Source organism: Taurulus bubalis (genome assembly GCF_910589615.1).
Source record: "Taurulus bubalis genome assembly, chromosome: 15".
NCBI classification, from domain to species: Eukaryota; Metazoa; Chordata; class Actinopteri; order Perciformes; family Cottidae; genus Taurulus; species Taurulus bubalis.
In genome coordinates this window covers 6,795,780-6,823,732 of record NC_136603.1, presented here as the reverse complement: position 1 = coordinate 6,823,732, position 27,953 = coordinate 6,795,780, and the positions used below count along the sequence as shown (strand labels likewise).

The 27,953-nt window shown below is 42.8% G+C and overlaps 1 protein-coding gene across 1 annotated transcript in view; it reads left to right on the top strand.

Annotated features, from left to right (window-relative positions):
• Positions 1-27,953, top strand: part of LOC306748159 (partitioning defective 3 homolog B-like) — a gene marked incomplete at both ends in the record, with an annotated part of 181,009 nt that overhangs the window by 65,353 nt on the left and 87,703 nt on the right. The window contains 6 exons of the mRNA XM_079231291.1: positions 11,205-11,396; positions 12,160-12,318; positions 16,258-16,393; positions 22,759-22,864; positions 23,018-23,154; positions 26,130-26,174. Of these exons, the coding sequence (XP_079087417.1) occupies positions 11,205-11,396; positions 12,160-12,318; positions 16,258-16,393; positions 22,759-22,864; positions 23,018-23,154; positions 26,130-26,174 (775 nt within the window). The remainder of the gene's footprint in view (positions 1-11,204; positions 11,397-12,159; positions 12,319-16,257; positions 16,394-22,758; positions 22,865-23,017; positions 23,155-26,129; positions 26,175-27,953) is intronic.

Here is a 27,953-nt window from a genome sequence, read left to right as displayed (position 1 = left end):
ATTATTAATTTATTGTGGGCTTTTAATAACATTCCACCACATTAAGAATAAATCAGCGACGTTAACTGCACATTAAATACATTTCATGTTAGGTTTTCAATATTGTTGCCAATTTATTTCGTTTTATAATGTGCTTCATTGCTAGGGAGCTCAACAGTCAGCATCTGTGGAAATATATGCATTATGCATATATAACCTGCATATATATATATATATATATATATATATATATATATATATATATACATTGAGTTTGGGAACCACTGCTCGAAGGTGAATTTCGATCATATCCTTACTGTCATCATTGCTGTTTTGGTGATGACTATCACTTTTCCCTACATTTTTGAGGCACCACTTTGCTGTGCACATGTAGCCACGCCTGCACAAGCAGAATAACAAGTCTCACTTTCTATTAATATTATAATACAACCATTTTTCATTTGGTTTTGTCTCCTCTCAACCCATCACTCGTGTCCTCTCAATGTATTTAATTCTTTTCATGTTGCTTCTTGTGTCTCTTTCCTCTTTGTTTCTCCTTCCGCTCTAACCGACTGATGTTTCCTCAATGGCTGCCAGGAAGTTACACACACTCGCACACACACACACACACACACACACACACACACACACACACATGCACGTGCGTGCGACCCTGAGCCCCATAGGAAATTCTTTCTTTGCAGACAGGAAAGGGAACAATGTGCTGGAGTGTGTGCACACGTGTTAACATATAGAATCCCTTAAGTGTATCTTATCCAGAGTTTCTCCATGTACGCATGCTTGAACTCCATGGCCGTCTTCTTTGTGTGCTGGCCAAGTATTCCTGAATACTTCCTGTCGTCACACTGTTACATGTGTTCACTCGAGAGCTCTCTACGACAGCAGTACTCCTGATACTTCTCTACCGCTGTACTGAAAAAAACTACGCATGCAAACTGCCTTGGTAGCCTTTTCCATGTTGCATTATGGATTGTTGCTGTAATCTGGGGGGGGGAACCCTTTCGCCTTTCTAAATGTAGAACAGGCTTTTGACCGAGTGACTGACTGATAATTGGAAAATCCTGCACTTGAGTGTTGCTGCGCATATATGTTTCTTTGCTTCATGAAGGATTTTGCTTCTAGCCTATATGGGGGGTGATCAGACGTCCTCTTTTTCCCGGACATGTCCTCTTTTCGAGACCTAAAAAATCCGTCCGGCAGGGATTCCAAAGACGTCTGGGATTTTGCCTCGTTGGATATTTGTGTTTCTCTGGTTCTTTCACAAACTAGTTATTACGCCCTTACACGTTTTGGAAATGGTATCTCCCTTACGTTCCACCTTCTTGCGCAAGCTCTGACTGTAGAGAGAACTGTCATTGGTCGACCGATCTCAGTGTTGCCAGATGCACGATAATTATCCTCCAAATACGACCATTTCGAGCCTTTGATACGATACTTCGCCATTTCCAATCTGGCAACACTGACCACCTTGCCACCTCCACTGTTTACAACAGCACATGACATCTGCAGCCATGCCGAAACGTAAATGTAAGTTCACGCCCCTGTGATGAAGTGTCCTCTTTTTCACAAATTCAAATCTGGTCACCCTAGGTTATTCAGATCCCTTATTGTAAGATCTCTTCCTGAACAGCTCACAGTCAGGTGGTTGTTGTTGTTGTTTGTGTGGTGGTTGCGTTTGCTTTCAGACCACATGTGTGAAACTCTCCTTAACAGGCGGTCTTGGTCAGGTGGTTTTGATTGACAGGTTTACCCGCCCAAAGCAACCGCACTGAAAAGCAAACACAGCGCGCTTGTTTTTTTTTGGGGTGTTAAATCATTCATCATATTCATTTTTGCAACTTTACTACAACAGTTTTAAATTAGGGGCGGTTGCCGTGCAACTTCACCACATGGGTACAAGACCAGAATATCACTCGCAGTCAGGAAACGGGAACCCCCTTTGGTCCAGTATTATTCATACACATGCTCACTCAGTTCACCACAGGAAAATAAATGAGTATTGTCCTTCTGCATAGAGAACTACGGCAAAATGGCTCCCAATGGTAAAGTATTGTCTCTGTCTATTTTAAGAGCTGCTTAAACCAACCAACGGTTCAAGGACACTGCTGGTGTTTGTATCTGGATGTGCGCCTGCAATTGTGTATGTGAATATAATAATGCAAAGATAGGCTTATTGACGTTTATTTGTGAGAACATCATGACGTCTCATCGTCCTCATTTCTTTGCTAAAACTAGTCAAAGCATAACATGTGCTGCATTTAGGGCGATCTATTTGCAGAGATCGTATAGAAGCATTAAACTATGTTTCATAATCAGTGCATAATCAGCTGAAACTAAGAATCACTGTGTTTTTGTTAATTTAGAAGGAGCCCTTCATATCTACATCGGGAGTCTGCCATGTTGAGCTGATCTGTATTTAATTGACTTATTGCATGCAATCATAAATATATTATGTTTAGTGAGAATATCCATATATCCTCGGCAGTGTGTCAGATTGATCTGTTTGGGCAGATCAGAAAGAAGGAAAGATTGAGAAAGCAAATCATATTGGGGCGAAATAGAACAGATTGAAAGATGGTGGACATGTATTGGTCGGAAGTCAGACTGATGAGGCTCCACCCCCATCGGCCCGGAGTGGAGAACGAAAAATGGATGGATTTACACTTCATTACAGTTTAGTGTGAGCACTGACAAATTACAAGGGTAAGCTGCAGTTTCACGCTTAGCTCTTAGCTTAGCTTGAATTCTAGGTAGATAATATGTTTACAGTTGTAGTCCCTTTACGCTCCATGGAAATACACCTCACCAATATCACTGATGCTTGATAGACGGGTACCGACGAGGGACTGGGTGGTTTTAAGAGCCATGTTGTCCACCATGCCCGTTTGTAATGTTTCCTATCGCTCCTTGAGCTTTTTTTCATCAGGATGGAGATAGTTTTTTTTGTGATGCTGATTCCTAGGAACGGAAAACTGTTCACTTGCTTCCCCTCAGCTCAACTGATGTAGACAAGGATGTGTCTTTACCCCCTTTTTCCCCCTAAGATCAGCAATCAGCTCCTTGGTTTTACCGACGTTGAGCAGAAGGTTGTTCTCTGAGCACCACTCTCTCAAAGTCCTTTTGTGTAATCTGGCCAATGATGGTGGCGTAATCCACAAATTTAACCACAGAGTTCTCTGCATGTCAGGGGTGGTAGTCGTGGGTGTCTAGTGTGAACAGGAGTGGGCTGAGCACAAAGCCATGGGGGGCTCCGGTGTTCAATACTAGAGATGACAACAGGAAATTAAATGTAAAAGTCAGTCCAGTGGTAGTCTGTCTGAGTGGTGAGAGTTTTGCTCCTTGGTTACATTCTCCAACTATCGTAAAAGTAAAGAACCAAATAATTGGAGAGGATAAGAATTGGTGTGTGACTGTTGAGAAGGCCCCAACGATGTTGTCATGCGCCTTCAAATGAATCCTCTATGTGTAAGCTTTCACTCGTAATCACCAGCTGCTACCAGCCAACTGGCTCTCTCTTCACCTTGTGAGTGACATCACGGCACAATGCGGTCCTGGAGACACAACTACTGGAACAGGAACTACCACAGAGGCGGCTTTGACAGGCGCTTGTGTTATGCTGTCACGAAACTCTCCATGCGTGTCGTTGAGATCACAATGACGGCAGAATCTGAAGCAGGTGTGGACCGAGGACGGGCACCGATGTGGCGTCGCAGCTGGTGTGAGCTGGTCTCGAGTTTTTGAATGAATGTCGAATATGTCTATTACTATGAAAGAGTATCGTAAAGCACATGACTTTTTTGGTTAGAATATATGAGCGATCCTTTTTGTTCTTTTCACGTCGTGTTTGTGACTTCACACCTCAAATCAAGCATACGCCTGGCAGTATTATCACACCTCGCTGACTGGCATCGAGTCCAGTTTTCTGTTTCACATGAGCAGCATTCTCACAAACTTCCACACAACTCTGCCAATTTTGTTGTTGCGAGGACGAGGACGGAGGACGGAGGATGTGCAGACAGGTCTGGATTTTGAAATAAAAAAAATCACTCGCTTTAAGACAAGGATTTTGTACCTTGTCCTTCTCACGAGAGCTCAAATTAAAGTAACAACGCTTTGATGGCTCTGGTTGTAGTCATGAACCACATTAATTCTTCATACTCTGATCTTTTTAATAGTTATTTTGCAACCAGGTGCAGGCTGTCTTGTAGTTAATCTTTACTGAGGATAATATTGCACATCCCGTAATTTGTTGAAAAACTGAAGGTTTCTAATACGTTCCAAGGAATAACTTTCTACCACCACAAAGAGGAGTAAAAAGTGTTTTTCTGTTGATGTTTTAATGATGCAGATGTGAATGTGTGAGCAGCATCAAGAACGTATTTTATATAGTTTCATATAAAACTTTATGCACAGCGCTAACTTTTATACCATGTTCCAGTGATGTGGCTAAAACTTCTGATATATATATTTACATTTTTAATGATTTGATGTTGAGGTTTATGCCAGCTTGTTGGTGTTAACAGAGAGGAAACTGAAGAAGGATGATGATGAAATGATGGAAGGATCTTGTCTATCTTCTCCTCCCCCTCTTCCGTTGTCTCATTTTAGCCCACCATCTGGTGTTGTCTGCTAATGTCTGTGCTCGCTGTAGAACAAAGACATTACACCACCTCTACACACACACACACACACACACACACACATACACACACACACACACACACACACACACACACACACACACACACACACACACAAAAACTTAAAGTCACAAAGCCTTTCTTTGACATACAATCATATTCATACAAAATCCCCGTTATAACAAGTACACTGTACATCCACCTGCTGTGTTGGCTCTCTGTAAAGACACTTTGTGCACACACACACACACACACACACACACACACACACACACACACACACGATCGCTCACACATGCAACATAAAAAGACAGTTTTTCAGTTATTTTTTTCACAAACGAACAAGCATACGCCCGCTGAGTTGGCTAGTGCCTTAAACTAATGTTTGAAACAAAGATGCTCTTTTCTGCTTCCAGACATTTCACACCTCTCTTCCTCTCCACTTCCTCCCATTTTCTTCTTCTCTTATTCTATACTTTGCTGTCTTTTTGTTCTGGTCAATATCATGACACCAACTTTTAATGAAATAAGCGAATTACAGACCATACAGTATATTGTGTATATTTTCCCACGTACGAGGAATCTGTAGATTTTTTGTGTGGTCTTGCCGGACAAGTCATTTTCGAGGTGTAAAAACATGTTTAATTTAAAGGTTGTACGACAACCAGAGCATTAATATAGCAGCACACATATATTTTTTATGTAAGGATATCGTGTAGTAATGTTGATCTGAGCAGAAAATGAACTGGCTCCTCCTCTGTGTGCTGAAACTGGACTTTCTTCGTTCTTTTGGCTGCATAACCGCACGCGCCTTTTAGTGCATGTTAGTGCATGTTTGTGCACGTGAGCGTGCCCAACTGATGTTGTGAGTGCGGACGCACCAGGTAGCACTGTGAACGCTGTCAGCACTGTTGTAACTGTTAGTGCCACTAACACTGTTCTCAGTGAGCAGCCATGTGGAGGAAATAAATATCCTCTGGATTTCGAATGGAGCACCTCTATTGATCCCCACTGTGTTTTAAGACTATGACGAGTCAAATTAAATTAACATTTTTTTCTGTTTTTTCCACCCAAAGTTCAGTAACATGCTTATAGCTGCTTGCAGGCACACTCACTCCTTCTCCCTCTCTGAACAATCCAAAATCTATAAATATGCAAATACCTTTTATTACAAAAGTTTTAACTGCTGGACACAAGCTGTCTCCTCCTTTGCTGAAAAGTTCATTCTCAGTGCATGTGCACGGGAGTCGTGCAATTTCCATGCAAGACGTATCGCCTGAGAGGCCACGATTCGCTGATGTCACAAAACCCTGTTTGTGCGTCCACCCCTTAAACTGAGATTTAAGGTGAGCACAGAGGAACTTTGCCCCCTCAGCAGATACATGTGGGAGCAACCTTTAAGGGTCTCGCTCTGCACATTCATTTACAGAAACACACTATTGTGGTGGGAGGCGTTATGTTAGGATTGATTTATGAATAAGCAAAACACAGGAATACACTTAGAACACAACTGGGGCAAAGTGGGATTTCTGCCATTACTTTCATCACCATCTACCGTGCCTGAAATAGCATGAATGGTAAAACATAATGGATGACGATACCAATAAAAACCAGCTACTAACCATCTCTCGCTACTAATACAGAGGATTGAATGAAAGGTCAGAGCGACGCCACCAAGCTGTTGGAGGAGCCGTCCTGTGTGATGAGCTGCTAGACTCCTTTTTTCTTCTTCTTTTTTATCCCCACAACAGGAAACATTCTCCTTAGTGCCAGATGCTCCTCTCTCTCACACACACACACACACACACACACACACACACACACACACACACTCACTGCCATATTAAATCAGTAAACAGTTGGCAGCTGGTGACAGAGCACATTCAATACAAAACAACTATTGAACAGTTTCTTCATTTTGATCAGCCGCTGTGTGTGTGTGTGTTGTCCATTTCTGTGTGTATATGTGTGTGTGTGTTACATCTCCCTGTTAACGTCACCAATGTGACCTCACAGAATCACTACAGTAGATCCCCCATCTGTTCCACCCTCAGAGACCTGTGCACACACACACACACACACACACACACACACACACACACACACACACACACACACACACACACACACACTCCTTGGCAGCTTGATGTCTCTGCAGGAGCTGCCATCATCCCAGTGGAGAGCAGCCGAGAAGGGTATCATGTCTCTCTTCTCTCTCTCCGGCTCTCTGTCTCATCTCTTCTCTCTCCGCTGTTTATCGAAGGTTTATCAGCTCTTCCGTCAGCCTCTTCATCCTCATCATCTAAAGTCGCCGCTGTGTGTTTAAGCCCTCAGTACAGGGGTGTCACACACACACCGAGAGATGTCAGTTGTGAGGTTCAAGCCACTGGGGAACAGCATCGGCATTGACATTGAGACGTTGCTTTTACCAATAGATGAGGAGGTGTGTACAAGATGGCTCAATATGAAGCTCCCGCCATACGGCATCCAATGTAGCTTAGCACAGGGGGAACAGCGAGCTGAAGGTAGCAAAGTCTGTCGACAACCGCTCTGAAGCTCACTTATGTAAGAGCTAGGCCAGTTCCAATCGAATTTCATCAAAAAAGATCTCATACCAGACTAACATTCTCTGTAAAATATTCCCTTTAATGTCCCACCGTGTGGAAGACGACAGCCATGGTTTGGGAGCTGTTGGAAAGACGCAATACGGCGTTCCCGTGGGGAGGTTCGGCGCATGAGCAGAAGGCTGCCCAGCGCGCACCATGACCTCTTATTACGTCGTGGTCTACCCGCGACCACTTTTAGCCTCGGACGGCGAAGCCTGCGCCGCCAACATCTGCTGTGAATTTAACAGGACTTTGCAGACCGGCTCGCCCCGCCTGCGTGGGCGGGCCTGCACTCTGCAGCTCCAGAGGAGATCGTCCACCCGCAGCGTTCGTGCTGGACTTCAAGAGACTGTGGACCACAACAAGTCAGATTATACAGTCATGTATCTGTATCTCTCCACACAGCCTAGTTAACTCTTTCCATCTCGAGATCCAAACCCTGGTCCCCCAAACTGTATTGTTATACCGGCCGTCAGGGGCCAGTGGGAGAGGAGGGTGGAGGGGATTGGACCACGGGGTGCCATCGTGAGCAGTGATGGCGCAGTTATTTTCATAAATCAACAGCATAGACCATTATGTCAGGTTTCATCCCTGGGAGTACTTACCTCAGCCGTGTGTGTGTGTGTGTGTGTGTGTGTTTTATCACACCTACTTCTGTACAGTAGCACAGCGGCTTCTGTTGTTTGGCCTTGTAAAATGGATCCTTGGGCAGTCATTTCCACAGCATGGGTCTTTCCACACACACACACACACACACACACACACACACACACACACACACACACACACACACACACACACGCACACACACTTGCTGCACATGGCTGAGTTGAGGGGCACCTGCGAGTGACTCTCATTAAAAGACCATGTTGCTGAAAGCAGGTGTCCTTCCACACGAATAATACACTTTATAGCAGAGTAGTATTTAAGTATACCGTTAATATTACTCACACAAATGATCAGTAAGATTATGATCATTGTTCGTCTTATCTCCTCCCTCTTTATCTTTCTCTATTTCTCTCTCTGCCTCACCCTTCAGGGGTGAGTTAAGGACATTTTTTTGCCAGCCTGTTTTCGTTGAATGCCTTCGCTCATTTCAGCATAATGTGTCTTTCCATCTTTCTCCCACACACGTTTCTCTGGCTCAGTTGAATAAAACAACACCCATTCTCATTCACACACACCGACAGACACTGAGCTGTCTTTTTAATAGCGTGTCCTCCTGTTGATCCATCATTGTGGCAACCCATTTAAATGTTAAACGACCGGCACGACGGGGTTCATCTATGCAAACAGCTTTTATTTTTCCCCCCTCTATGACTGGATGGATTTGATGGAGTTCACAGAGCAAAGATACAAACACCTTTTTTTACGGCGGCAAACAGAAAACGCACACACGAGTGCACACTCCTTGTTTATTATCTCGGTATTACGCACAGATGTAACCACCTATCATAGCAATGAGGCTGATGGAATGGAAATGTTCCATGAAATTACGTTGTGCACTTACAATTTAGTTTGTGCCCTCGTCCAGTCCTTTCTCTTGTTTAAAAAAAAAAAAGCAATCTCAGTTAATAAAAAGATGCTTTATTTAATATGGTGTCTGGTTCTCTATCCACTTGGTTGTAAAAACCCCACAGGTTTGATGCCAAATGATGATTTTTTTATTGTATTGGTAAATTATCAAAGGAAGCCCAGAGGCTGTGCTTATTCATTGTTTCATAGGCAAATTGAATCCATCACCAATTGTCAGATTCCATTAAACATCTCGCGGCCCTCTGGGTGGTCCTGACCCCCAAGCTGAGAACTGCTGCTTCAAACTTTCCTGCGGCGTGACAGCACCCGTCCTCTGGCATTGGTTCTGCACCATGCTGAGTGCAAAGGGAAACAAATAATAATCATAAATTAACAAAGCAGGGACGTTCGATCAGATAAATAACGAATGCGTTGCTAAATCACGAACATTACTTCGGACAGAATCTCGGGGGCGAAACAATAGCCAATGTAATTATGAGTAGAAAGTAGCCAACATTTCTCTTCTGGGTGTTTTAGAGTTCTTTCCAAGGTCGCGGAGCTTCCTATCAGGTCTGGACAGTCAGTCTGATGAGGGGAGTTTTCCAGCAGGGAAAACAGTTTTCTGCAGAGGAGAGGACTTTGTGTCGGCTTAACGCTGTTAAACCTACAATCCCCACAGACAAACACTGTCTAAACCTGACACTGCTGACCCACACAAACGCACACATACACACTCTCTCACACTCTCTGACTCAATTCATGCACATGCAGTACATAGACAGGCACATGCAGACTAAAGCTTGGCAGCAGACATCGACTTCATACCATAAGTACATGCAATTATTTCTGACAAAAACAAAAATGCATATACACAGTAATTGACAATAACATATAGACACTCCGACTGAATTTTGATTGCAAGGACACAATAATGTCACCATGAACATTTTCACTGAGCAAATATGTCGTACAAGCTACCAACGACCCATTTTTACAGTGAGTTTGGCGGTGGGGGATTTATTTGCGTCACAATTTTGGAGAGGGAGGGGCTTAATATTCAATGAAACCAACAATGTGTCGTCAGCCACGCTCAAAATAAGCAGTATTGCTGCTTTGTACATTTTGTGAATGCCATCGTGTCAATGGATCTGGTTCGCTACAGTGCTGGGAACCAAAAATCAACTCATCTTGTTTTTAATTTCACTGTTGGTAATGAAAGGATCAAAAGTATGCAGAATTGTAAAAATAATTGAATTCATGATTTTCTGAAAGTTACAAAAGCTCAGTTTCAACATATTTCATCTCGTGGACCACCACCGCACAAAAAGCTTCAGAGAGTCAGTGAACATACTCTTTTCCTCCATTCATCACATTTAAATATAAACATATGTCATCAGTATTGTATACTCATGAGGAAACACATCTGGATGCGACGCAGCCCAGTCTGGTACTATCTTCTCCACTCGCTCCCATACCGTGTATCTGATTGGTCGAAAGACCTTATATTTTCATAAATCGCATGATTTTTGGCAAATCCTCCGATGTTTTTCACAGTCTGTCTGGAAACACAGTCAAAAACTACGCTACACCTTTGTGAACATCAGTGGCGTGTTCATATCATATGATTTCTCTTGTGAAGCTCATTTTGTTCCTGATCAGCTGTTCGGTTTGTTTCACTCATCGAATACTAAAACGAGATAATATTTTAGAAGCGTTGACTTAAGCATACATTTGATCAGTGTTTGGAACAGAATAGTAGTTTTTTGTCATTACAGTATTTCAGTATAATTCACAACAGTGCTCCCCCTCCCACTGAGCCTTCGCAGGCTTCAAACACACACTTTCATCTGGAGGGATTCACTTGTTTACTTCGTTTCCGATATTTTTCCGACAAACTCCGTCTCAGACTTCATCATCAGATGTCGTTACTGCCAAACCTCCGTGTTGATAATATGGTTTTGTCCCCCACCATCTTCCTGGGATTGTATTAGGGCTTCTTCTTCTTCTACGAAGCCAGTTTTTCGTTCTTGTATCTCCGTCTGTTGTGCAGACTTTCTCTCCTTGTGTCTCTCTGGCTCTCTGTGTTTGCCGTATTCTCCAATTACCTCTGTAAAATGCACTGGTCATTTCATTGATATTGCAGAGCTGAATGAAGAAGAAAAAAAAGATGTGTATATAGCAGTCCAAATGGTTTTTTTCTTTTTCCTTTTCTTTTGAAAATAGACTCTGGCCGCAATCTTTTACTCAGAGAGAAATTTAGCTGAACAGCTCCTTGTGATGGCTTCTCTCAAATGGAAAAGCTTTTAGTTTAGCTTTTGGAAATTATTCAAGCCCAATGAGCTGACCCCGGTCTCCTCGCCCTCACCCTGTTCCCACCCTTCTTTCTTCCTCATCAATGTCTCTCTCCATTTCTACCTCCATCGCTCTCTCCCTCAACTCCCAGAAGGATGAGCTGTCCCGCGTGACGGGCTTTGTTCCGGAGAACGGGAAGGAGCAGCTCATGTTCGAGGTGCCCCTTAATGACACCGGCTCGGCGGGCCTGGGCATCAGCCTCAAGGGAAACAAGTCCAGGGAGACAGGAGAGGACCTGGGCATCTTCATCAAGTCCATTATACATGGAGGGGCGGCGTACAAGGTAGTAATAATAATATTTCAATCTCATATAGAGCTTTTCTAAGTACCCAAAGACGCTTATAGGTGACATAATAGTCTCACACACACACCTGAATGAGCGATAGATGAAGAGAAACTGTGTCCTGGAAATACTAAACGATGAATTTGAAAAGAAATGTAAGCTTCACCTGGAGTTAGCGCTCTGACTTCCATGTGGTAAAGAGGCCACATTGTTCTGCAGATGGAGTCGATAGAGGGTCAGAGCAGAAAGTCAAGCCGTGTGGAAAATGACAACTAACGTCAGAACGGGAGCTCGTTATTTAAGAGACGGGCTTCTGGGACCAGGACACACTTGACGTGTCACAGACTTAGTATCTGTGCACAGACAGACAGGAAGCAGGTCGGCTGTAGAGACGTTGTAAATGACACACCGGGGAAGTTAGACAGATGGAGCTGATGGTCTGTGTGTGTGTGTGTGTGTGTGTGTGTGTGTGTGTGTGTGTGTGTGTGTGTGTGTGTGTGTGTTGGGATTCCGTTGTGTGTCGTGTTGTGTGTGCTATAATGACTTCAGAGAGATGCTCAGTGAATGATGCAGATGTGTGTGTTAGTGTGTGTGTGTGTGGCTCTCGATCACTAGCTCAGTGGTTAGTCCCATTATGAGCATCAGTCACATTGTTAAAAAGAGAGAACAATAGCCCAAGGAAACACACAAGGTTACACGGTTCTGAAACTAACTTTCACGCATAGACTTGTGAAACATGTGTGTGTGTGTGTGTGCTTTACAGGATGGACGTCTGCAGGTCAATGATCAGATGGTAGCGGTAAACGGAGAGTCGCTCATGGGAAGGTCCAATAATGTGGCCATGGAGACGCTCCGCCGCTCTATGTCACAGGAGGGAAACGCAAGAGGGACAATCCAACTAGTGGTGCTGAGGGCTGTGAAGGTACACACACACACACACACACACACACACACACACACACACTAATTTACATACGACGAGCAGTGTCGGGTAACTTCTTACATTACAACGTTATTACCATTGCCGCGTTACCTACTAAGAACGTAGCTAACAACAAAGTAATCAGACTACTCTGCAGAGGGCTGCAATTTATGGTTATTATCATTATTGATAAATCTGACGATCATTTTCCAGGTTATTGGATTAATCGACTGGTCTATGAAATGTCTGAAAATAGTGAAAAATGTCCCAAACTCAAACATATTCAGTTTAATATGATGTAAAATAGAGAAAAGAGAACGTTCTGCCATCATTTACTTCGATTATTAAAAGACTTATTTTTCTGTCGGTCAGTTTATCAATTAGTTATCCTTTTTGTAGCTCTATTTAGCTCTGTTGTGAAAAAAGGGTAACAAGCAAAGCACACACTGCCATCAGTGGGATACAACAGACAGCTAATCTGAGCCAACAAGCATTTTGTTTATTTAAAAATGTTGACCTCCAGTTTGCTACTGTAGACTGAAATAGGTCTGTTCTGTATGTCAATAATCGCTCTACTTGTCTGTCGATACTAAGCAGAATGCTGATGAACATATGGAGCATATATCAGAGCGGTTCTAATGGAAACCGAAGGATGAAACGCTAACTGCATTAAATGCATTCTTAACAGACTCCAGTGTCTCTGTTTATTGTCAGGAAAAGACAGAATGTAGGTTAGCACTCCCGCTGTGAGAATGAGCGCACATGCATGATTCTCTCACTTAACTAAGACAAAAACAAACATGCATGCTCCTTTTATCTCCATTCTGTATCTCCTATCCCCTCCTTTGGCTTTGACTGAAGCATATCTTCTTTTTTTCTTTGCAGTCGACTGCCTCTGACTTTTAGCCCTTCCTTTCATTCTTCACACACTTGACACTAGTCTCCCTTCTCTTACTAGCAGCAGCGAAAGAGCATTTACACTTCAGCTATTCAGATTTTCTGTGCTTCTTTGTCTGTGTCTGTGTGTGTGTGTGTGTGTGTGTGTGTGTGTGTGTGTGTGTGTGTGTGTGTGTGTGAGATACAGTGTATTCTTCACTCGGCTGTGTCTGCTTCTTTCTGAGTAAAAATAAGATTCTTTTAACCTCTTCTGCTTTTCAGCTGATGCCTTTTACACGGCTTTGTAGAATGTTTGTACAAACCTTTGCACAGACAAAGCAGGGCTGTTGGCTGAAGTGTGAATCCTCTGCACGGCCGACTGGTGGGAAGAAAAGCTGCGTCCACGAATCACCTCCATGATATGCTCAGTAGCAAACATACACAAAGGTGGATGGGTGCACTCTCAGAGGTAAAGGTGCTGACTAGAACTGTAAAGGGTTCTTCGGGTTGCCCTCAAAGGGGAACTCTTTTTGGCTCCTGGTAGTTCCACTTGGAACCCTTTCAGATGGTTCTACCTAGATCCCAACATAAACGGTTATACTTAGAACCATCTTTGGAGAGGTTCCAACCAGAACCCCCTCTGAGAGCTTCTGGAAAGAATCCTTCTCAGGTGTAGTGGTTTCATCCATAACCATGCCACCCTCTAAGGGTGCCAACAAGAACCCATCCAGGGTGTTCTACCAAAAACCCTTTTTATATTCCAAGGGTTTTATCTACAACCCACCCAGGGGGTTCTACCAAGAACCCTTTTCATATTCCAATGGTGCCAACAACAACCCACCCAGGGTGTTCTACCAAGAACCCTTTTTATATTCCAAGGGTTTCATCTTGTACCCTTAAGGACCTGGGTGGAGGTGGTGCAGTGCAACCACAACAATCATGGTTCACAATCACAGTTTTTGGGGGTCGGTTTATGCGCTTTCCCCTTAACACCTATGCTTTAAAAAAAACGTTGAGGAAGTTATAAAAGTGTTATTCAGGGAACTCTTCTGATAAAGAACCCTTAAAAAAATCAGAGGCAAATGGATCTGGTTAGAACCTCATCCCTTAAGGAAGAAGCCGTTAAGAACCCTTATTTCTAAGAATGTAATTACCGTAACTCTCTTTCATTGACATTAATGAAAAAACTAGCAATACCTCGCAGTACAAAGCTGTTCAATAGCACCGCAGGCTGCAGCCTCTCTAAGAACTCTGCATTATTACCGCCATGAGGGCAGGATTTACTGTGAGGTTGTTGTATTGAACTGCATTAGTTTCAGGTAATTATGCCTAATAATACTGAGCGTCTTTGTGCGTTTAGTGGTGTGCTTGGGCTCGCAGGGCATCCCCTGTCAATAGCTTGATGGTGAAAGCTGTTAGCAACATCAAAGAGTTGCATCTATGTTTCCCTCTTTTTCTTAAGAGTGCAAAAGAAAGGATAACAAGAGAGGAATATAAAGGCAGATAGATAAGAGACTGTGCCTTAAAAGCCTTTTGGGGCTCCAGTATTGATGCTTTTAACGTTTCAGAAGTGGACCACTCTACTTTTTTTTTCCCCCTCTGATCTTTTTTCTTCTTCCTTTTCTCCTCCATGTCTTTTGCTCTTTCGCTCACTCCGTTCTTCTTACTGTATTCATCCCCGGCCGGCTCGCTCTAATCTCTCACTTCAGGCAGCTGCTCTTTTCATTCAGTAACTACCCAAACACCCCGTTTATCTGTCATAAATACGGCTCTACACCTATTCCTGCTCTTCAACACCTGCATTTCTAACTTTGTAACATGTAAAGGCTTTCTATTGCACTGCGTTGCTGTCTATCTCACACAATTGTGGATTGTTTTCCAGTGATTTATATCCCATTAAAGGCTATGTTTACTATAATGTTTATTTAACGATTCACTTTGTTCAGTTGATTGATTAGATGTATAAATTATTTAGATTTTTTTTTGTTGGACAGATATAACATCGTTACACAGAAAATATCTAACAAATGTAACGTATGTCAGGCATCCAGCTGAAGCTTATGTGAGAACAACTAAACAGTAAAAAAAAAACTGTTTCAGGGTTATGTATTGCAGGAATGTTCCTGACATGTTTGACTGTATCTTAAAACAAGGTTTTTTTGTTTTTTTTGAGTAATCTATGTCACCGGCTAATGGGGCGTGTGTGGTTCAGTGGGGAAGGGGAGGGGGCCCACGGGACCTCTGACACATTGAAGAGTGATGCGTCCTGGGCCGGGATCGGGGAGAAGCCGGGCGGAAGGCAGGAGCTCGTGCTCGGTGGGGGGTCAAGAGGAAGATGACAAGCGGGATTTATTACTCGCACAGTACCGTTATGTCTTCTTTGCTGTTTGAGTGGAGGGCGGAGTCTAAACACAGACAGGCAGATACAAAGAGAAACACTGAGTACACTGAAGCACCCAGCCAGCCTAGCATACATTATGTATACATGTAAATTGGTCCGTACTGTTTTCTACACACACACACACACACACACTCAGACGCACAATACAAATAAATGCAAATTAAATTCTGAAAAGATAATACATGCACAAAGAGAACCATCAACGCATTATTACAGGGCCCTCAGAGGTGCTCGGCGCCAGTATGACTGTCATTGCCACACACAGAGTAAAGCAGTGTTAAAGACAGTCGCACAACCCGGTGGGCCGTGGGAAATGGGTTCCCCTCTTTCACCTTGATCCTCCACTGTCTTTTAAATGCCTCCCTTGTTCCTCTCTTTAATCTACCTCCTCGACATCTAATTGTGCTTGAATAGACTGCGACAAAGCCCTCACTCCTCGCGCTCGCCACTCCATTTAAATGCAATCCACACACAAGGCAAAGAAAATACATGACAGAAACCTTCATTTTCCCAAACTCACAAACATGTCATCAAACATGTTTTTATGTCGGTGTGACGTCAACTCAGGTTTTTGGTCAAATAATCGTAGCTGCTTTTAAAAAGGGGATCGTAGGGACATGATCTGTCTGTATGAAGTGTGTTTGTGTGCTCCCTGTTTTTAGGATCAACACGGGGCATCACCCAATCGCTCTTTCGACAGCTCCTCTGGTCTGTCGGGGCCGCTGGGTCCAGTGAACGGCCAGACCAACGGCCCCAGTCCCTCCGCACTGGTGAACAACACTCTCTATGCATCTCACGGTGAGTGAGGCCGTTTCTGGTCATCAGGCAGACGTTACGTTTACATACAGCACGAGTTAGGTGTCAATCCTTCTCTCTCTCTCTCTCTTTCTCTCTCGGTCTGTGTGTATCAACTCAAACACAGTATGTGGTGGAGGAGAGGGCAGTTCATGCCAAGTCACCAAGTATTTGCAGTGAAGAAGATTTTCTTAAAGAAAAGAAACGAAAGAGCTCATGCATTGAGAAGTCAGGCATGTTTTTCAGATTGAAAAAAAGGCTTCTCTATAAAAGCATGTTTAGATTCTTCAAACTAAGGTATTAAAAATGTATCAGTATCAGCTATCAGTACCAAACATCAGGTATTAATATTGTACCTGTGTACAATATTAATAGACCCAGGGGGCTTTTTATCTTTTACTTCACAGTGACCACTTAGATATTATTAGATTAGATTATAAAGCATTATAAGGGTGATTATAATGCATTATAAAAGGATCATGCTGGAAATGAATATGATCCCTGCAACAGCAAAGAAAATATCAGTGAGTAACCAGCAATGATGAAGTATTATGATTGACATAATTTGTCATCATAAAAGGCTTTTTAATGTGTTATGATTTTATTGTTATCAAGCAATATGAATATGTTATCTGTGATACTTATAACTATAATTATACAGTGCTACAAACAGATTAAAACACATTATAATAATGCATTATGGGCATAGAAAATGTTACCAGTCATTTTAATGACAACTGTAAACAGTATTGTGGTATTATTCTTTGTATGTAAAGTAAAGTATTGACAGCCTACTTTGTATTTAGCATGGTCTCCCTGGTTTTCTATGTTTGATAGAACCGTCATATAACTGTCACAATCTACACTGAGAATGATTTTCTTATTTTGAAGAAAATGGTCCATTGTCATGCATTGATTTGAGCCTTGGTTACTGTCTTTTGGAGAACTGCTGCCATGTGCACAGACTCTAATGAAGCCATTTATACTCTTTTTTCCACTTAACAAAGATACATCCCCGAATACGTTCACCTATACTTTCTGGGCTGTTTGCATTTGAGGCAGTGGTAGAGATGGCTAAACTTTACTGGGAGAAAAGCATGTTTTTACAAAAAACTCTCACCACTAATTGCTTGTTTGTGATCAATTTGCACCCTCAACACACACACACACACACACACACACACACACACACACACACACACACACACACACACACACACACACACACACACACACGTGCGTATGTTACAGTGTAGAAAAGCTACACAGACACATTTTTCTCTCATAAAACCATTCCCTACATTTTCAAAAAGTGGAAGTTGAATCCAGTTGATTCTGATCCGGTTCCATCTCTCCGATTTAATCTGGACATGATTCATTTTTCTATTATTGTGTTTTTCTGGGAGGTAGGAGGGGTTTTGCCATTGAAGCGGCATCAAAGGTGGGCACATCATTTGCAATAAGTTGAGTAAAGCACTGAATAAGTTTCATAATCATGAAAAACAAACAATATCTGCAAGATAAAACAAGCTAAAGACAAACACAAACAAAACAGATACGATTGCCATCTACACAGCAACCTTAATTAGAGACTATATTGCCGCTATTTTCCCTTTCATTTCCCTCTTCAGCTCTCTCCCCCTGCGTTCCTCTCATCTTGCTCAAGGTTGTTGTAGTTATTGCTTCGTTTGGCCTGTTATGAAGAGTTATTTTTGTTCCTGCTTCATGTAGCTCTTTCTCGCTAACTCAAGCCGTCCCTGCTCCTATATCAACTATATGTGCTTGTGTGAGTGTGTGGGTGTGTGTGTGTGTTAGCTTGTCTGACTCTATACATCTGGGTGTTATCCCTCTGTGTTCCGGTTTGCTTAGAAAATGTGTATTTGTGTAGATTTGTTTCTAAATGATATCTGAGCCTATTTAGAAATGAGTTGATGGCTGCCGTGTGTGTGTGTGTGTGTGTGTGTGTGTGTGTGTGTGTGTGTGTGTGTGTGTGTGTGTGTGTGTGTGTGTGTGTGTGTGTGTTGGTTCAGAAATTGTTGGCCAGTATCAAACAGTGTGGTTTTTGTGTGTTTACTCTGAATCTGGTAAACAGCTGTGACCTTGAATACACTTTGCTGTTCAAATTCAGCTCGGCCACAGTGTGATTTACATACGCACATTTGTGTGTGTGTGTGTGTGTGTGTGTGTGTGTGTGTGTGTGTGTGTGTGTGTGTGTGTGTGTGTGTGTGTGTGAGTGTGTCATACAGTAAGCACATTTCTCAGGCTCGGTGAGTTGTTGCGGATGTTATCGGTTTGTGCACTTGCCAGTATTTTATTCTCCTAATGAACTATTTCACACAGTGTATCCATTTTATTTTGGCACTGAAGTCCAAATGTGTGCTTTTGCAGAAGAATAAATTGAGTTGAATGATTTCCTACAATATGTATTTATGCAGATGTGTTATTTCTGCATTCATAGATCAGCCTCTTTATCTCTTATCCATTGCTGCATCTCATTCTGGCTGCCGGCGTGATTCTTCCCCTCGCTCACTTTTTCCTTTTCTAAGCACTTTGTCTCTTTGTCTTCCCCTCCCTCTGTCTCTGGAGAGTTCATCTGTTTGATGGGCTGAACACAAATAAAATACAGTTTTAGACGAGCTTCAAATATTATTCCATCTCCCCCAAATTTTTTCACTGAAACACATTGATTTTGTGTTTGGAAAACCAAAGTGTCCGTGTTTAATAAGAGTGATATGTATTTTCAATAAAGGAGCACAGATTCCACACATCAACAGTTGAATCAGTTTACTCGTCATGGTGAGCGCTGCTTGTAAAAACGCTTGTATGATGTATTTGTACCATGATGATGTCATCAGGGTGATATCGGCTTGAGCTGGGAAACTACTTAATTTTATATGATATAAACTTGAAATGTAGAGTTTGAAAGACAAAAAGGAAATTGGGGATACCCATCCATTTGCATTATGGGACATGTAGGATCTATTGTTTTTGGAACTTGACCCACATGAGTAACAGTGTGAAACATCTGGTGAGGCTCAGGCAACACAACTACTTGGTTAAGATTAGAAAAAAACAATAATATAACAATGTATTGTTACGAGAGTAAATAAATACCAGACTCCCTTAGCAGACGTTCATACGTACTGTGACATAACAGGCGAAAAGTCAACATTTACTTTTGGTTTCACAGGATATGAGCAGCGGTCTCCTGGGTGAAGGTCTCGTGTTTGTTTGATCCGCTCTGCCCTTAACACCAGTTTGCTGTCGCTTTCTTCTGCACGTTGCTCGTTGGACTGAATGCAAAAACATCAACGTTCAACGTGTTTACAGAAAAGTACAATGTAAAAAAAAAATCCTGGCTGCTGTTCTGTGATATCTGAGCCTCTATATCAATTGATTTTGTACAAACAAGTCCTCTAATTTGATGGAAGGTCAGTATATATGGCTAGAGACCTCCTTTAAAAGCAGTAAATGATGTACAGCAGTATATATATTCACATGGCAAATCATGTTTTATCTGCTAAAAATCCTGTGATCGTACTTGAGTCAATACATTAAAAAAATCCATCCAAAAATAAATATCGGTTTCAGTGTAGAAGGGAGGATTAGAAGTCTCAGGCAGTTCATTATTCTGTCGTGGACTGTTGATGTAAGATTACTCCTTTGCAAATGAACCTGGCTCTGAAGAGAACGTTGAATCACCTTTTAATAACACAGGCCTCTGTTTTTAAGATTTAATTAAGTAAAATGAACCGTCCTAAGCCCTGGGATTCATGTGTGTTGACACACTGGCTTCCCCGCCGAGAGGAACGGCATCGCGAGGAGGAGGTGGAGACCGAGAGAGAAAGAGAAGCGCGTTGTCGACTAATACAGATGGAAGGAAGAAAAAGTTCTAAAGTGCTAAAGAAGAGGATTCATATATCTGCTATTGGAGCAAACTGCTATTGATCTACTATCCACACAACAAATGCCTTTTCCACTTCAAAGAGTGGGAGTCAGTGAGAACAGATTTGTGTGTGTGTGTGTGTGTGTGTGTGTGAGAGTGAGGTGAAAGAAGAATGTGTTTTTGACAGTTCCGCTGATTAAGGTGCCTGCAGTGAGGAGGAGGAGGAGGGAGGAAGTTTAGAAAGGAAAAAAAAAAAAAAAGCCTGGAAACTGAGTGGGAGATAAAATGATTTATGGGAGATCTGAACGGAGAGATAAATGACAGCCAACATATCAGATTGCAAGAATGGGACCAGAAGAAAAATAAAGCAGGTGATTAGTGTAGAGAGAGAGGGGGGGAGAGGGCGAGATAGAGATGAGAGGAAGCGATATCTTCAGACGCGGCTGTTTTCCTCTCCGGCTCCAGCATCTTCACTTTCAGATGCACGTGCGGGATGCGAGCACATAAAGGACACACTGCTCGTGCAGAATAAAACCCAGCATGTGTTGTGTGGCAGCTATGCTCTCTAGAAGTGATGACTGAATGCAAATCGTGCTCGGGTGGATTGTGTGTCTGCCTATCAGGTTGTCATAGACTCGTTTATCAAGCAGACACAGCCGTATCACTGAGCTGCATCTGCAGCCACGTCTGCACACGCAGAGCTGCTGCATTCTGCTGTGTGGTTTTCTTTTCTTTCTTTTGATCCTCTTTCTGTTGCCTTTTGGTTTCTATCCTCATCCGCCTGCTTATCTTTCTGTCCATCTCTATCGTTCTTTAGTTTTTAGTTTTTGTTCTCAAGACCTTTTGTCAGCGGAGCTCTCGCAGTAGTTGCGGTTTAACCCACTTTTTAAACACATCCTGACTCCGTCTTTCTTCCTCCATGTCTTCGTGCGGAGGCCCCGCGAAACGCTCCAGCAGACACTTTGGTTTGTTTGGCCAACTGTTTTTGGGTTGGCCAGAATGTCTCTATCCTAGCTCACGGCTCTCTATTCAACTTCCTTAGTTTATCTGAGCTGTAGTTCCAGGTTACATCACTCTATTGATTAACACTAGAAAGACAGCAAATTATTACCCATTTCCCCACATTTTTACCCTCTTTGCCTTTTCTAAATGAGATACTCGGGATGCGACGAGAGTCGATACTTTAGTAGGAAATTGATGCCAACATAAAGGAAGCAAAAAGACGCCGCTAATCCATCCAGATGCTACATTGTGAACAACAAATCTCTGTTGATTATTTTTCAGGCATTCAATGCCTTCATTTGATAGTGATAGTGCAGCGAGACAGGAAACGAGAGAAGGGGAATGCAGCAAATGGGTGAATGGCATGAATTGTAGATCTTCTGTTCAGGGCACATGCGCCCATATGGCACGCGCCCGCTCCACTCTGCTGTTCAGCACGCTGCCACTTGGCCATAAGTAGGAGCTCACAGCTGACAGTAGAAGAAGCTCTATTCTTTATGCATGAGTATTGGGCGATTGTGAATTATATTATTGTCATGAAGTGTTTAATTGTAATTTTGTCAAATTGTTTGAAGGAGATGTTTCCACTGCAAGAGAACATGCATAATAAAGAGGGAATTAAATAGCTCGCTCCAAGTAGTTTTTTTTACCATTGTGTTAAATTGGGTACCGAAAATTGTGGAATTTCACTGGTTATGATCACTTCTATTGATGTTCTGTTCAACTGATCTACGATAACTTCTACTAAATCCCGATGTGAGACAGCAAGCTGAGTGTGCAAAGACAAAGAAGTTCTCCTGACCTGGAGAAAACAAAAAAGAGTCACGCACTAAATACGCTCATCAGAGTCACGCTTGATTGAGAAGGAAGTGTATTGTTCTGTTTTGTGGGGAAGTGCTGCGTGTTCAAAACACACTTAGCATATGAATGGAGAGTTGAGAAATGGGTTTTTGCTGATGGAGAAATATAAGTATTTACTGTCACCAAAATATATTCAAGCAAATCACAGCTGCTGCGGTCCAGAAAGGACGAGCAGAGTTATTAAAAATGTTTAAAAGGTTATTTCCATGCCTGGAAAAGTCCTTGAAAAAAATAAAATCGAAAAAGTTTTGGAAAAGTCATGGAAATGTGTTATATTCATATGTTCATGGCGTTCATTTACGCTGAGTTTGAAATAATGAATATACTTTTAAAAGAAAGGCGCTCAAAATATAAGCAGGCATACATACAGACATCTACATAAATGTTTATTCTTTTAATCAAACTATTGTTTCTCATTCATTTGTGTCATTTAAGGTTTACTGTATGCTTTGGAATTCTCATTCTTAGTTTAAATAATACATTTTCTCACTTTTTCATGTTTACACTGAGATTTCACTAAATGTTTGGTCATGGAAATTTAGTTTAAAGTCATGGAAATCCATTGATCAAAATGTGTATGAACCCTGTCAATGCAACTTTGTGTTGTTCTGCTTTTCAGCGACCAATGGGAGTTACTCTTACATGGATGAGGACGAGGAGGGTGAGCTGTATGGGCATGAAACAGAGTTCAGCGGCTCCACCCTACACTCCTATCTACAGGACAGGTGTGTGGTTGTGCATGCGTGCTATTATGTGCTTTACATGTGAGTGATGCGCAGATATGAATTATGAACCAGAACAAATGATACAAGTGAAAGAAGTAGCTTTAAGTTGAAGCAATGGAAATAATAAACAGATAATTGTTTGATTTGTTTCAGAGAAAACTGTCACGTGTCGAGCCCGGCCCAGCCACAGTGTCCTGCCCAGAACCAGAACCAGAGCCAGCGGCAGTTCCAGCACGTAAAGGCCTCGAAGAGCATGGACCTGGGTACGACTCAGAACCAGCAGCACACTGGTGGGGAGACTTTTCTGTTCATCTGCTCTGCATGGCGGCTGCATGCATCTTTTAAACATCCCGGCTGATGCCTGGCTGCTGCACCAACGGCGTGCTCCCCGAAGCCCCAAGCAGGCTGACACCTCCGCAGACGTGTAAAAACCACACACATACACACACGGAACACACAGTACACACAGCTGCACATCGAGCTGGGGAACCAGTCATGCCAGTTGCATGCTTTCTGAAAGTGGAGAGGCAGTTGATTGATTCTCTGAGACTACACCGCAGCTCCAGTGGCTGGACTCACTGATTTTACTGTACGAATGTCAAACTGTGACCCTTTTTTACATCGACAGTTACCCAACTTCTCCCTCTCTTTCCATATCAAGTCTAAATGTCAATGAGAATGAGCTACCATTTGTGCAGGATTCTAATTCAGCTTAATTTTGGTCTTTTATTTATGCAAAAAAAGCACAAGAAAACCTTGCCGTTCCGCTTTCCACAAACCGCTTTGTCACCTGTTGCTCTCTGATTACTGATATTCTGATGAGAGGGCTCAGTGACATTTCAGTGATTGTTTAAAAGTCAACATTATAAATATGAGTAGTATACGTGTAGCTAAGTCTGTGCTAATGCATACATCTGTTTAATACGACAGTGGATGGCGTAGCACAACAAAAGCTTATTGTTTCAAATGTCACTTCCCTCAATTCTCCTCCTCAAGCTGGTTCCACCGCCAGCCCTACGCCGTACGCGCGTGTGTGTGTGTGTGTGTGTGTGTGTGTGTGTGTGTGTGTGTGTGTGTGTGTGTGCGGGAGAGAGAGAGAGAGCGGAGGAAAATTAGACAAAAGAGCCGGAGACTAGCTGAATAGCACAGACAGCCATGAATAGAAGAGTGATGGTCTGTGCTGTATGTCTGTACATCAACCCTTTTGTGTTTTACACACTTGATCTTTACTAAATGTGTGACAAACAAATTGGGATTTAATTAATGATTACTCGAATGGCGTGTGGTGTGTTTTCACTGCCAAACCATCAAGCAGCAGTAAAGACAGCGTAGTAAGTGTCTCTCTCTCGCTCTCTCTTATTTTTCATCGACAGTAGAGCAAGAAGATTTATCGACGGGTAGCATGCTGTTTTTAAATCCAGGAATAGTTTTGAGGGGAGGACCTGACATCTTTGGGGGACAAACCGTATCCCTTTGGACGAGCCTGAAACCCTCTTCGATCTCCCTCTGCTCTGCTGCTTTTTTCCCAGCCTGCACTCCTCCGTCAGCTCAAAGTTCAGGGGAACCGATTGCTCACACTTTCACAAATAAGGCGAGAATGCTGGAAGCTAAATGAAAAAAAATGTACACCTGGCTGAAAAATAATAATACCCAGAGCGCATTTTGATTTTACCTTTATTATGAAGGTTCAATCAAAAGAACTTCACCGTGAGCCTTTTCTGAAAGGCCACAAGTTCCAGACGCGCACTTTGCAAGCAGCAATATCAGCGGCTATGGGCTCTCCAGCATTTTGAGAAAATATAATGATCAGTGCTGTTTGGGCAGTAGTCCAAGGTGTGTGTGTGTGTGTGTGTGTGTGTGTGTGTGTGTGTGTGTGTGTGTGTGTGTGAACGCATTGTCAGCATTTAATATGTGGCCCAGTTACTTCATTTCATTTTTATTTAATTAGTCCTGATTTCATTTCCAGCCCAATTAAACATTTAAGAATACTTTAAGATTGGTTCCAGATTATGAACTCCCTCTCTGGTCCTTCCCTCTGTATCCATCTTCGTCTCTTTCTTTCTTTTCTCTCGGCCTCCTCCTCTGTCCGTGTTTCTCTGTGTCTCTTCGTTTTTCTTTCATGTTTTTTTTATTCGGGTGAACAGAACAGCTTCAGCTCTCTAACTCAGTTTGGGGAAAAAGCTCTGTCGGTTTCATTTGATTTAACAAGAATGAATTACGTGTTAGCAATTACATTAGTTCAAACTTAATTTTTTGGAAAAAGTGACAGCTCGAGTGCACGTGCGTCACACACGTGGCATCTGATCTGCTAACGTCGGCACACACACACACACACACACACACACACACACACACACACACACATGCACAGTAATCCACAAGCTACCAGGCTTCTGAAGCAGTCCTGTTGATTCACCGCAGACAGATGCCGTCAGACACACACACACACACACACACACGCACACACACGCACACACACACACACACACACACACACGTAGCTTGAATTACACTCACAGCTTGGTTTTCATTAGACAAGTATTTGCTGGGAGTAGCCATGTTACTGCTTGGTTTTTGTGGTCTGAGTGTGTGTGTGTGTGTGTGTGTGTTGTGTGTAGTTGAGTGCTACGACTCCATGTGCTCCTTGTTGGCATTGGTCCGCTTTGTGGCTTTAGGAAGTAGGGGGGAGAAAAAGCAAAAGAGAGACTGGGGGAGAGGCGGAGAGTGAAAGGACGATTAACAAGGCAATGATGGTGAGAGCGGAGATCAAAGGCGGGAAAGAGGGAGGAGAAGGCCGCGGGATGAAACCGGTGTAACTGGAGGAACAATGAAAACATTTCGAGGAAAGTGAGGGTAAAGGGCAGAAGGTGAGAGGGATAGATGGAGTGGCTAAAAGAGAGGAAGGGAAGACAGGAGGGGGGGGAATGACGAATGAAGTGAGAGAGATGGGAGGAAGGGAAATGACTTCAGTAGCAGTGAATCTGACTTAACATCACAGGCGGAAAGAGCAGCCACCCGCCATCTCGTAAAACAAGACGGGAAGAATAACAGAGAACGATCGGGGGAGAAGAAGAGGCTGAGGAGAAGGCAGGAGGGAGGATCAAAGGTCAGAGAGATAAGGAACACGTGGACAGCAGTTTGACGTTTGTCGGGTTTATGAAGTTAACAACGCAGAAGTCTTAAGAGAAGGGACGAATCTGCACCGCAGTGGAAAGTGTGAGAGTGTATAAGTACGCGTGTTAACATGTGTTTCCTCTTGTTTCAGTGGCAGACGAGAGCAACGTCGCATCCCTGGCTGGAAACTCTGCAGGTGAGGCAAATACAGAAACACATTTACAAATTGCTGCCTAATCCTCACGGAAAAGGTCTTATCCAAAGACAAGACACGGATGATAAAGAGCAAAAGAAAAGGTGACAAAGTACCAGACAAAAAAAAAAAAGGAACAGAAATAATAACATGGGTTGCACTGAAGTAAGAAAAGTGAGATTGTCCACTTTCACACAGCCACGGTTTCTTCCAGTGGATAGTGTGTGAATGTGTTTGCGTCTGTATGCACTTTAGTGCGCTGAATGAATTGCATGATGTGACGGGCCCCACTTACAATACATTTAGAAAAGTGTGAACAAAGAAAAAGCATACACAGAATACAGTATATACACACACACATATGCACTCTGGAGTTTTAAAGAAAAAGAGGGGGTTCTTTATCTTTTCCACAAAAGAAATCTGTGAGCAATCAAAACAACCTCTGCTGGTTCTCTGTCTCCCCCCATCACCATCACTCTGTGTTTGAAGTCACTCCATTATTTACCATGTTTCCTCCTTTTTTCTCCCCACTCTCCAGTTGCATTTACATTTCCTCCTGCGTCCCGCCTCTTCTGTCTCCCGCACACTTGACTCCTCTGTTGCTCCGTATAGAAATATCCCCTTAATTATGTGCAAGTGCAAATGAAAGTAGGATTTTGCAGAAAGACTGGAGAGAGAGTAGAGGAGGGCGGGCGAGACCGTGGCTACTCACTTAAAGACACACATGGACGAGCTTGTCCTCTAGGGTACGAGAGAGAAAGAAATTAGAACGAGAGAGGACACACTCATCTGAAAGCGAGAGACACAGAGATGAGCGATGCTTTAAAACATCTCAGCCTGCACACACTCTTGGTTTGTTTGTGTCAAACTTGTATTTTTCACTTTGCCTTCATGTCCCTCTGTTTCCTTTTGAACATAAGAGCACTCAACCTCATTCCAGGCTGTGTGTCTTCCTGTCTGCCACTTTATTGTTGCCAATCAGTCCGCTGTACATGGTGGCTTTGGTGGCAAAAGGTGATTTAAGGAGCGAAGAAGACAAGATATGGACAGAATGAAGGCGAGGAGTTTACACACAAAAACACCTTTTATCTCCTAACAGCTGGAAAGATTGGAGGGGGGGTCCTCATCTTGGCTTTGTCGCTTAAGTGTAACTGTACTCCAAGAAGTCTTCTGCATGAACCAAAGCTTGGGACAGTTGTTAAATGTGTTCTTGGAAAAGAGGATTACTTCAGAGGGATTTAGTTAAATGAACATGGACAGGTGAGGTTTGTGGGAAGAAAGACAAAACGACAAACATGGTCCAACTCCAATGTCATCGATTATGTTGCATATTCCTAGTGGTTTCCTAAACAAAGCTAACTGAATCCTGTTGATGCTGTTCGCTGTCAGAAAACTGTAAAATTGGAAAGATCCTGAACAACTGTGAATTGCTTACAGTTTAAAATGAAATCGGTCTCATTGTCAATGACGTTCCCTCGGAAATTCCCGTATCTGGAGAGCACATTTTCTCTCGTGGACAAGAACGGAGTGAATGAAATAAAGCAAGCTTGGGAAACACGTTTGGTAATTTGAGATGAGCAGGACGGCGAAGCTATGAAGAAGAACCTGTTAAAGGGTTAATCTGCTATTGAAGCATTTAGAAAGGTACAACAATTCAAATACGCAAACTCTAAATGACACACTCTGAACCTGCAGTTGCATTTCCCCTGAGAGACACACACACACACACACACACACACACACACACACACACACACACACACACACACACACACAAATCCC